Source organism: Phoca vitulina, unplaced genomic scaffold, assembly GCF_004348235.1.
Source record: "Phoca vitulina isolate PV1807 unplaced genomic scaffold, GSC_HSeal_1.0 scaffold174, whole genome shotgun sequence".
NCBI lineage: Eukaryota > Metazoa > Chordata > Mammalia > Carnivora > Phocidae > Phoca > Phoca vitulina.
This window is the reverse complement of record NW_022589877.1, coordinates 43,054-54,599: the sequence shown is the minus strand read 5'-3', so window position 1 is coordinate 54,599 and position 11,546 is coordinate 43,054. Positions and strand designations below refer to the sequence as shown.

General features: G+C 47.2%; 1 protein-coding gene and 1 non-coding gene across 3 annotated transcripts in view; both read right to left on the bottom strand.

The window, feature by feature from the left end:
- The window catches only part of LOC116629013 (peptidyl-prolyl cis-trans isomerase NIMA-interacting 4), a 51,070-nt gene extending 40,126 nt beyond the window's left edge, over positions 1-10,944 (bottom strand). The window contains exons 1-4 of one of the 2 annotated variants that reach the window (XM_032399304.1): positions 10,769-10,944; positions 8,136-8,209; positions 2,303-2,422; positions 1,332-1,509 (exon numbers count right to left, since the gene is read on the bottom strand). In XM_032399304.1, the coding sequence (XP_032255195.1) occupies positions 1,351-1,509; positions 2,303-2,422; positions 8,136-8,209; positions 10,769-10,811 (396 nt within the window). In that variant the 5' untranslated portion in view covers positions 10,812-10,944 and the 3' untranslated portion in view covers positions 1,332-1,350. Of the gene's footprint in view, positions 1-1,331; positions 1,510-2,302; positions 2,423-8,135; positions 8,210-10,768 lie in introns of those variants that run through there. The other variant, XM_032399305.1, reaches the window with a different exon arrangement.
- TRNAR-CCU lies at positions 1,105-1,177 on the bottom strand. The gene has a single exon. It is a non-coding gene; the product is annotated as a tRNA-Arg (tRNA).
- Positions 10,945-11,546: the final 602 nt, after the last annotated feature.

The following is an 11,546-nucleotide window of genomic DNA, read 5'->3' as shown; positions in this document are numbered from 1 at the left end:
TTGGTAAAGGAACTGATTGCCTTTTTTCCTCCAAGAAAGGTTTATTTAAAAAGAGTTCATACTGATTTCACTCCTATGTGGAATTTAAGAAACACAGGGGAAGGGAAGGAAAAATAAAAACAGGGAGGCAAACCATAAGAGTCTTAACTACAGGAAACAAACTGAGGGTTGCTGGAGGGGAGGTGAGTGGGGGGATGGGATAACTGGTGATGGGCATTAAGGAAGGCACTTCATAGAATGAGCACTGGGTGTTGTATGCAACTGATGAGTCAGTCACTAAATTCTACCGCTGAGACTAATAATACACTATATGTTAACTAAATCGAATTTAAATAAAAAATTAAAAAAAAAGAGTTCATTAAAGAAGAGTTCAGGGGGCACCTGGGTGGCTCAGTCGGTTAAGTGTCTGCCTTTGGCTAAGGTCATGGTCCCAGGGTCCTGGGATCGAGCCCCATGTCGGGCTCCCAGCTCAGCAGGGAGCCTGCTTCTTCCTCTCCCCCCTGCTTATGTGTTCTCGCTCTCAAATGAACAAATAAAATCTTAAAAAAAATTAAACAAAAGAGTTCATGTTGAATGGCCATTATATAGTGTATGGTATTAAGACAATGGAGCTAATCACTGTCCTGGCAAATCCAAATTAGCTAACAAAACAAGTGTTGCCTAGGAACTTATTTTATGATTTTCATATTCTAATCCATCTATTTGATGTCCAACTCAATGTGTGAATAGTGTGAACTAGTATTTGGCTCCCCTGGAGATGGTTTTTATTTTTTATTTTATTTTTATTTTTTTTTAAAGATTTTATTTATTTATTTGAGAGAGACACAGTGAGAGAGGGAACACAAGCAGAGGGAGTGGGAGAGGGAGGAAGCAGGCTTCCCGCTGAGCAGGGAGCTTGACGCGGGACTCGATTCCAGGACCCTGAGATCATGACCTGAGCTGAAGGCAGACGCTTAACTACTGAGCCACCCAGGCGTCCCTGGAGATGGTTTTTAAATTAACTTATGGGATATACTGAGAATTAGAGAGAGTGGTTCTGGGAGGGAAGAGACTCAGGTTAAAAGGAATCTGCTTGACTCATTATTTTAATTATTAAGTACTCTATGCCCAATGTGGGGCTCGAACTCACGACCCTGAGATCAGGAGTCGCACGCTCTACCGACTGAGCCAGCCGGGCGCCCCTGCTTAACTTACCTGTGAGAACAGCTGCTACAGTGTACACCAACCTTTCTCCACTTCGTTTTGTGCCTACAAACCCATAACGACAGAGTTCATAACATACAGGATTACTCAACACCTTTTAAAGAAGTAAGCAGAACGTATAAAACATATTCAGTCTTTCATACAACTTTATTTTCTCCCTTCAACCATAATAATATGATATCCAAATTTTGTCTTAACCGGAGGGTCTGTAAACACAGGCTTATCCAGCCCACTCACAGGCAAGGCAAATGCTGCTTCCTGAAATGGTCCCACCATGGAACCTCTGGTCATCCAACCCAAGTCGCCCTGAAAAACCCAAAAGATACGCGATGTCAGGTAGCCCTGAAGAGGAAACAGTTCTACTGTAGCTTGGGAACTTCCCAACACAAATGCTCAGGTTCTTAGGTTCATTCAGCCGGACTGCAAAGAAGTGGGCTCACCAAGGACAGATGGGTGGAAGAGCTCCAACCCTGGACCGAACACATACACACTCACAATGTTGCCAGGTGTCTGTTAGCTGTGCCAGTTTGGTAACGCCTAGTTTTAGACACAGGTGACCTGTACGCAACTGTTTACAAGTTGGACATTTCTAAGATCTTTATGCAAGATATGGCTAAAATTAAGGGCAGAACGTAGAAATAATCCCTACTGCTTTGTGTCCTCCATGGGAAAGAGATCTTTTTTTTTTTTTAAAGATTTATTTATTTGACAGAGAGAGACACAGCGAGAGACGGAACACAAGCAGGGGGAGTGGGAGAGGGAGAAGCAGGCTTCCCGCCGAGCAGGGCGATCCCAGGACCCTGGGATCATGACCTGAGCCAAAGGCAGCCGCTTAACAACTGAGCCACCCAGGCGCCCCAGATCTTTTTTTTTTTAAGGATTTATTTATCTGAGAGAGAGAGAGAGAGCACAAGTAGGAGGGGCAGAGGGAGAGGGAGAATCTCAAGCAGACTTTGCACTGAGCATGGAGCCCAACACGGGACTCGATCCCAGGACCCCGAGATCATGACCTGAGCCGAAACCAAGAGTCGGACACTTCACCGACTGTACCACCCAGGAGCCCGGGGAGAGATCATTTTAAATGACAACAGCACCATACCCCTTGCCTGGCTTTATCTTCACTATACTGTGTGGCCACTTCATTGAATCTCATTCCAGACTTCAACTTTTCCATGGCTTCCATGATCTTCCCATGTTTTTCACACAGAATGTGTCTGACCTGCAAGGAAAAAGTATGGTCACATAGTATGTGGGAGAGCCAAATGATCCCCTTTTTCACAGCACTCATGTCTGGATTACTCCTTAGTGAAAACACACATTAGGTTCATGGCAGCAGAAAATCCTGGAAGGCTGCTCAGTTGGGCAATGGCCACAAACCCATTTCCCTTGTCAAGACACCATCTTGGAACGCTGACTGAGATGGCAAATGGGAATCGGGCTGGGGGAAGCTCCCATCTTTACCATATACTTCACTGGTTAACAGGAAGAGGAGACATAATGGTTGAAAGCTTGGGCCCTCGAGTCAAATCCCAGCTCTGCTGTATGATCGTAGGCATCTTCTTAAACCTCCAAGTGTTTTCCCATCTGTGCCCTGAGATAATAATAGTACCTACGTGTTCTCATAGGGTTGTGAAGACTAAGATAACGCAGTTAGTACTCAATAAAGGTTAGCCGTTACTTTATCAGAGTGGGGAAGATACTAAAAAACCCACTAGGAAATCCTTTTTTACCGCAAGAGGCCTCCTCACAATTCGGCACTTTGAAAAAGTATCGTATGTTGATTAAGAATACTCACCCCTACAGAAGTACTCAAATTTGACCTATGTTTACATAAAGCCATGTTGCTTTTTTTAAAAAACAAATCACTCTATCTTTAAAGATTTTATTTATTTATTTGACAGAGAAAGACACAGTGAGAGAGGGAACACAAGCAGTGGGAGTGAGAGAGGGAGAAGCAGGCCTCCCGCGGAGCATGGAGCCCGATGTGGGGCTCGATCCCAGGACCCTGGGATCATGACCTGAGCCGAAGGCAGACGCTTAACGACTGAGCCACCCAGGCGCCCCAAATCACTCTATCTTTAAAAATGATTTTGTCAAGGGAGCTGTTCTGCAGGATTCCCAATTTCTCATTCAACAATCCATGGTTTCCTATTGCAAATGACACACTGGATTGGGGGCCAAAGGTGTCTCCCTTATAAATGCAGAGACAAGCAAATCAAGGTTGGCCTCAGGGTTCGACTCCTAAAATTAGGGGCAAGGGGATTCTAGGCCCACAGGAATAACTTCCTGACTGGAGGAACTACACAGGAGATAGGAACACAGCAAAGGAAAGAATCTATCAAAAGGCAGGGCTCAGAGAGGCAGACTTTTATAGAATGTGTCCAGCGCTGTCCAGGGAAGACAGGGACAAACAGTCTGGACACTAGCGAGATACATGTTGGGAAACAAGGATGGTTCATCAGCCCTCAGCTTGGCCTAGCTACAACTGCTTCAAGAATGCCTCCCTCTTTAGGATTCCACACTCGCAAAGCAACCTTCTGGTTGGTTCAATTGCTGTGAAATGAATTACAGCATTTGTGATCACAGCAAGGGGATCCCACCGAACACTTTACAAATGAATCAACAAGTATTCTGGTCTGGACAGCCTGGCAGGTTAGACACGAGTCTGTAGTACCTGCAGGATCTGCAATGTGACTGACTGACCGGCAACTGGGGAGGACGGCATCTTCAAGAGGATCTGGGAGTGCTCAGTGTGGAGGTAGGAAGCTGACACCATGGGAGGTGAGGAGATGACTCAGGGAGGCTACACAGGATGAGGAGAAACGCAGGCTAAAGACATCCTTGGAGAATATGGACATTGAAGCCATAAGCAAAGAGAGACGCTCAATAAGCAGAGCACAAAGGAAAGGCCAGATGGGTAGGAGAGAAAGGCGTGTTAACAAAAACCAAGACAAAAGACAGTTTCTTTCTTTCTTTTCTTTCTGTCTCTTTCTTTCCTTCCTTCTTTCTTTCCTTTCTCTCCTTCCTTTTCTTTCCTTCCTCTCTTTCCTTCCTTCTTTCTTTCCCTCTTTCTTCCTTCCCTTTCTTTCTTTCTCTCTTTTTAAGATTTTATTTATTTATTTGAAAGAGAGAAAGAGAGCATGAGAGAGCACAAGCAGGGGGCAGTGGCAGGCAGAGGGGGAGGGAGAAGCAGGTTCCCTGCTGAACAAGGAGCCCAATGTGGGGCTCGATCCCAGGACCCCAGGATCCTGACCTGAGCCGAAGGCAGACACTTCCCTGACTGAGCCACCCAGACACCCTGCAAAAGAGTTTCAAGAAGGAAATGGTCAACAGGCTTAAATGTTGCAGAGTGATCAGGGAAGAAATACATCAATTTAGCACTGGGTGATCAATGACCTTAGCAAAAGCAGTTTCAGAAGAGCAGAAAGTGCAGAAGCCAGACTGTGGTGGGCAGACGAAGGAAGTAATGGGAGGTGGGGGAGGGGGGTACTCCCCCCAGCTGAGTCAGAAAAGGAGAAAGAGCTCTTAGAAGAAAAAGGTCCCAGACACGTATCTATTTTAAAGGTCCCTGGGCATAATCTCAGAACGAAGGGAAAGACGCAGTAAAGAGGGAAAGGCTGAAGACAGCAACGAAAGAGCGTGGAGCTAATGAAGGAGCCAGGCGTGGCACCGAGAGCACTGCTTGAAAAATTCGTTGGCCTTAGAAGACAGAGGAGGGAGGTGTGGGGGAAGAGAACTTTGTCGGCAGGGGGCTGGAAAGCCAGTGAGCTCCTGACGATAGGTCTGGTTTCCATTTCCGTGTGAAAATTTAGCAATATTTAAAAGCTAGTATTTGCTAGGTACTGTGCAAAGCACTTTCCATGCGTTCTCGAGTGAAATCCTCACACCAATCCTGTGAGACTGGATCAGTGTTTCTCAACCCTGGCAGCACATCAGAACCATCCTCAGTGCTGCTAAAAAAATCCATCAAGGTCCAGGCCCCACCACCTGGAGATGCTGAGGCACTTGGTCCGGGGTGGGACCCTGGGCATTGGTAGTTTTAGAAGCTGTCTATAGGAATCCGACGTACACCAGGGTTGAGAACCACTGGATGAAGTTATCTGCTGACTGACTAGAGCAGGGTGGTGGGTGGAGGCAGGTGAGTGGCAGAGGATTGCAGCACAGTGCTGAGGGCCTAGCTAAGGTTAGAGACCATGAATTAGTGGTCCCAATTCCCGAGGCCGTGTGACTCTCCATTCAGGGCCCAGCATCTCTGGGTTTAAACGTAAAGGAAGTAGACCACTGGACTGATCCCGAGTTGTAGTTTAGCAGGTGGATGCAGCAGATGACCAAAAGGAAAAAGAGGTGGGGCTCCCAGATGCAATGGTCAAGCTCTCTGATCTAATTTCCAGCTTACAGGACACACGGGGCTTGGACAACAGACACACAGCCTGGGAGAAGGTGGGGAGAACAGGTGGGCTCAAGGGCTTGAGGTCTGCATGCAGAGAAGAACAGAACAAGATCGGGGGAGGCGGGAAATGAAGGGGAAGGAGGGAAGCTATGGTCGGCAGGTGGATTTCAGAATCTGGACAGCTCCAGAGACACAGGGCAGGGTGTGGGCTCAGGAGTGGGGTTGAAAGCAGAAGGGCAGGATGTGGAAGGAGCATAGGCCCTGAAAGGCCGGAGTGTTCCAGGGTCCCCTCCCTGCTGGGACCTTTACAAACACTGGAAACGATCCAGATGTCCTCTGGCAGGTGAACAGTTAAACATTATATGGCACATCCATTCCATGGCACACTACTCAGCCATATAAAGGAACACACTACTGGTACATGAAACAACTTGAATGAGATCTCCAGAAAATTATGCTGACAGTGAAAAAGCCAGAAGGTTACATATTGCATCATTCCGTTCATGTAACATTCTTGAAATTATAAAATTACAGAAATGGAGAACAGTTTAGTTGCTGCCAGGGGTTAAGGATGGGGGGAACGTAGGGGAGGGACGTGGGCATGGCTATAAAAGGGCCACAACAGGGATCCTTGGGGTGATGGAAATGTTCTGTAGCTTTACTGTATCAATGTCAATCTCCTGGTTGTGCTATCCTTCTAGAGTCTGAGGTAGGATGTTACCATTGGGAAAACAGGGTAAAAGGTACATGTGTTTTTTTTACAACTGAGTGAGAGTCTAAAATTGCCTCAAAAGAAAAAGCTTAACAAGAGAATTTAGCTCTCATCAACTTTCCTACCTGATTACATGTCACTTCTTTCCACATACCTCATGCACAGCCTCACTGAACTTATTTTTTCCCAGAAAGGGGCAAGGGGCCTCTTTAAATTCATATGCAGTGGAGCAGTCTCGGGCTGGATGCTTGTAAAAGTCAGCACATAGGGTGAAAACTGCATGTGGCCAAAATTACCCTACAATATCCCTTATGAAGATGCCCTACCGGTCAGCCCTCATTAAACCCAACAGAGCCTGTCTCCCCAGCCGTGGCAACAATGACCACTTCTTCAGCTCAACAGCAGACGAAGTACTTGGTTGGTTTTTAGGAACCATGCTTCATGAAAACCTATCTTTGGATGCCAGAACCCCACTTCACATAATTGGATGCTCATACGAGAACAGCGGTCAGCTGTGGAAAAGCAGATTCATGTCCCCCATCTCACTGTCTCTCTGGTTCATGGAATAGGAAAGTGGGTAGAACGGCTCACACTGTATTTTCTCTCTTTTTTTGGCTGGATTTATAGGATGCAAATGCTCTACTGCACTCATTATGCAGCAATGAAATGGATTCCTGACCTAACTGCTCCAACTGCCAGGTGACAAGAGAAACCATCTCTTACCCCCCATTTTTTAAAATACCCAGAACTTTGTACACTGCTTGGCACAGGGACAGATGTCACTAAGTCCTTATTGAATGAATAGTCAAAGTACGGGATCCCATACCCTGACCGGAGCATGGAACTGCCTTGTTACGCAGCACGGAGCAGTACGGTTGTCCGCACACTGTATTTTCCCAGGGCAGACACTCCTCTGGGACGAGGTTAAGTACTTCAAGTAATTATTTGTGACTGTCTCCCACCCCAGTTTTCACGGTCAGGGCCCTGGCCTGTAGCCTACCAGTGGGGGAGCTATCTGAGGAGACCTGTGCCTTTGCCTGTTTATCTAAGCCCTTGGTTTTTTTTTTTTCCTTAAGGATTTTATTTATTTATTTGACAGAGAGAGAGCACAAGCAGGGGGATTGGGAGAGGGAGAAGCAGCCTCCCAGCTGAGCAGGGAGCCTGATGCAGGGCTCGATACCAGGACCCTGGGATCATGACCTGAGCCAAAGGCAGACGCTTAACCGACTGAGCCACCCAGGTGCCCCTAGGTCCTTGGTTTCATAAAATATCATTTCCTTCTGAGAAACAGGTCATTCACTTACTTATTTTCTTCATCCTTTGTATCGCTTCTTGAAATGTATGAAGTGTACCTTTCAAGAAACAATACAAGGGGCGCCTGGGTGGCTCAGTCATTAAGCGTCTGCCTTCGGCTCAGGTCATGATCCCAGGGTCCTGGGATCGAGCCCTGCATCGGGCTCCCTGCTCTGCGGGAAGCTTGCTTCTCCCTCTCCCACTCCCCCTGCTTGTGTTCCCTCTCTCGCTGTGTCTCTCTCTGTCAAATAAATAAATAAAATCTTTAAAAAAAATAAAAAAGAAACAATACAAAGTATGAAGAAATTCGGGATGTTTGAGAAAGCATTTGAGAAAACACTTAAAAGGAATTACCTTTCATATGTGAGACTGGTCCCTATTTTCCAATATTATGTTATCTTGATTTTACATCAATATTAGGCTAGCGTCTTAGAATGAGTTCAGCATACTGTCTTTTCCTTTCCTGGGTACCAGAATAACACATGTATATATGTTATTTATATTTAACATGAAAAACAAAAGGAACGAGTGACTCACCTTTACTGCATTGCCACCACCTTTGGGACCCTGAGCCTTCTTGTCAGAACTGTCACTCCCAGAGGATGCTCCCCCTTTAGAGAAGAGATCACAGGTACTCGTTTAAAATGCGTCTTGATACTTACACAAAAGGCCAACACAATGGGAGCTGATACTTCTGTCACAGCACCACGCTTCAAAAGAGCCCTCTGCCAGACACCTTAATACATGAGGCTAAATTCATCTGTGGCTCATCTCTCTTAAAACAAGAAATGTGTGCCTTACAGAAACCCTTTGTGGAAAAGGGACAGACGAATGAGTGTGCTGATGGATGAACAAGAGCGCCAAAAGCCTGGTCCAGATTCTCTGGACCCAATTTGAAATCCTGCCTTCTAAGAGCAAACCCCTGAGCTCTTGTAAGATGTCTAATAAGCACTGCGACTCTGTCTTTGAGTACTCACATTCCAGTAAGTCAAATCTCTGAGAATGTATTTTAAATAAAGATCAACTTTCCCACCACCTGTATTTGGCTAAAGAATACATTCGTGTCCAAATTCCTGGAGGCTCTGACATTGCCCCTTGAAACCTTCCTAAGAAACACTGTTGATATGCAGATTAACAACCACTGGTGGCATCTTACATTTTAGCATGATGTCATCTTACCACTATGTCAACTTCTGTGTTCACGGCAGCGTACTTACTGTTAGGGCCTGATGTTCGTAAGAACTATTGCTGGATTAAATGTTCAGTTCAATAAAGATTTCCTAAATAACTAGTAAGTTCCAGACACTGGGGATACAAAGATGAACAAGCCGTGGTACCTTCCTTCACGGAGCTCATAGTCTACTGGGGAAGACAGACATGTAAATAGATCATTTCAGGAGAATGACCTACGATCTACGGACAGAAGGCTGTGGAAGCACAGAGGGCCGTTTTAGCCACTCAGGGAAGGTTTCCTGGATGAGCAGAAGCTGACCAAATGAAGAAAGGACAAGGATGAGGAGACACTGCAGGGTGGTGGAACAATGTGTTATGTGTCGGAAACTATGGATGAAGCCAAATCTGAGGTGGGAGTGTTGTGAGATAAGCCCAGGGGAGGGGGCCGTTAGGGCATGAGGGCCTAGGAATCCCACTGAGGAACCTGGAATTTATCCTAGAAAAGGGAGCCACTGTAATGTTTTAATCAAGAGACTCCATGTTACCTGTCTGAGTATCTCCAATGCCTGGCACAGTATCTAGCACACAACAGTTGTTCAGTAAATGTCCAACTCAACTGACAACCCAAAACACTGATGACCAAATGCCTAAGAAAATATTACTGCCCAAGGAGTTTTATTACACCAAACTCTTAAGTGGGTTTGCTGTACGTTCACTCTCGAAGGACAATGCCTTCCAGTCACCTCATCCTCTCCCCTGCCAGATGCCGCCATCTGACTGCTACCTCACTCCCTTTGATTGAGGACTCTAGCGGCAGTTTCAGGATTCCTTTCCACCCTCACTCTCGCTGTCATCTCGGACAACCTCACCACCTATGCTGAGGAACCATCCAACAACCTAACTTCACACTTCCGGACCTCCCTCCTGAACGTCCATGCCTTCTACGCCAGGCCACCTGCTCCCGAGGGCACACGATGGAACCATGCCACCGAGAACGAACAGTTCAGTGCCGGACTACAACTTCATGTTCTTTTTAAAAGATGTCTCCTGTCTCACTCCCACAACACTGGCTCTTTGGCTTCACGGAAACCACTCCCCACTTCGGTACCTTTATCCTACTATGTTCTCCTAGACTATGATCCCGGACCCCATGCTTGATCATTTGTGTTCCCACTGGCACCCTTAATTACCTTGTTTTGCTATTCTATTATTGGCCAACACACCCTCAACCTTGGCTCAAGGCTCCACCCAGCTCTTTTCAGGCCTATATTGTGCCAGTTGCAAGTTACCAGGTAAATCATGACTGTGTAGATTGTGTCCTCTACAGATTCACGGACTTCCAACCTTAGGCTCTTAGCCTTGAGGGCCGATCCTTTTATTAGTGTTTTCTTCCCTTTCCCATCACCCCCAATGGCCACTCCAAACCTTTACCACTCTCAAGACCCCCACTCAGTCCCTGCCCCTCGGTCTTAAAAATTACCCTTACCTTCCACTTTACTAAGAAATTGAGGCCATTAATCATGATATCATACGAACCCCACCCCCCACTCCGGCCCCGATTTTTACAATCACACCCATCCTCGTCTCTTTCCCTATGACCTTAAGCATAACGCATCCCTTCTCCCATTCAAAGGTCAACTTCTCCACCTGTCCTGGACCCCATTTTCTCAAATCTCACTCCTCTGGACCCTTACCTCCCTAACTACTGGATCCTTCACGTCAGCCTCACTCTCAACTTTTCCCCATTCTGAAGAAACAAACAGAACGTTCTCTTCATCCTCTGTCCTCTCCTATCTACCATCTAATTTCCATGCTTTTTTCAATTAAGGCTTTCCAGAGAATTCCGCCCCGATTGTCTCCAACTTCTCACTTGCCGGGCAATCCTCTAGTCACCGGCCACCCGCTGCCCCCGTCCCGGACCCCGGGGGTCGCCGGTCTGCTCCCTCCCCTCGCTCCTCACCCGACCCCATTCTCTCTGGTTGCTCTGGCCGCTCTACCTTTCCCCCCTTTCCCGGAGCCACTTTTTCCCTTGGGCGGCATCTTCCGAACCTGCGGCAGACCCCTCAACGGCTTCGTTTGCCGCACAAAGCCCCGTTAGGCCCCACGGGCATGTCCAGAACACATGCCTGAAAACGGCATCGAAACGGACCGTTTTCGCTCCGGCCCTGGAAGCAGGCATATTCTGGGGCAGACCCGGTCCTTGGGCCCTCATACTAATGGAGCCGAAGATGGCTGACCAATAAGAAGTTTGGGTCTGTTCGGGGGCGGAGCCAAGGGTGGAGCAGGGGCGGGAAACCCCGCCTTTGCGTTCTTTTTTTTGTTTCTTCTGTCGCACGCCCTTATTTGCGCCAGCTCCCGTGCTTCCCCGCTTCCCGGCCCGGCTCCTGCACGCGTGCGTAGTGGATGGCGCGGCCCTCTGCAGTCCCTTGGCGCCGGCTCTAGCCAATCCCGCGGGGCCTCCAGACAAAGGGAAGGGAGGAAGAGCCGCGGTGGCAGCGCCTTCCTCCCGCTGCCTCCTACGCACAGGCCCTGCCCTCCCTTGCGGTTTTTCATTTTAAAAAAATTTTATTCTGCGTTTGTAGCTGATTGGATTTAAAAGGTAGTTTTATTAAAAAAGGCTATCACCCCTCTGCCTCTTGCAGAACTCTGTCATGGAGAAAAACTGGAAGCAGGCTAAATGTCCCTCCGTAGGGTATTGCTTAAATAAATAATGTCTCAATCACACAAAAGGATATGCGCCATTTAAAATAATGAGTGGAAGGCTGTCTGTAGAGA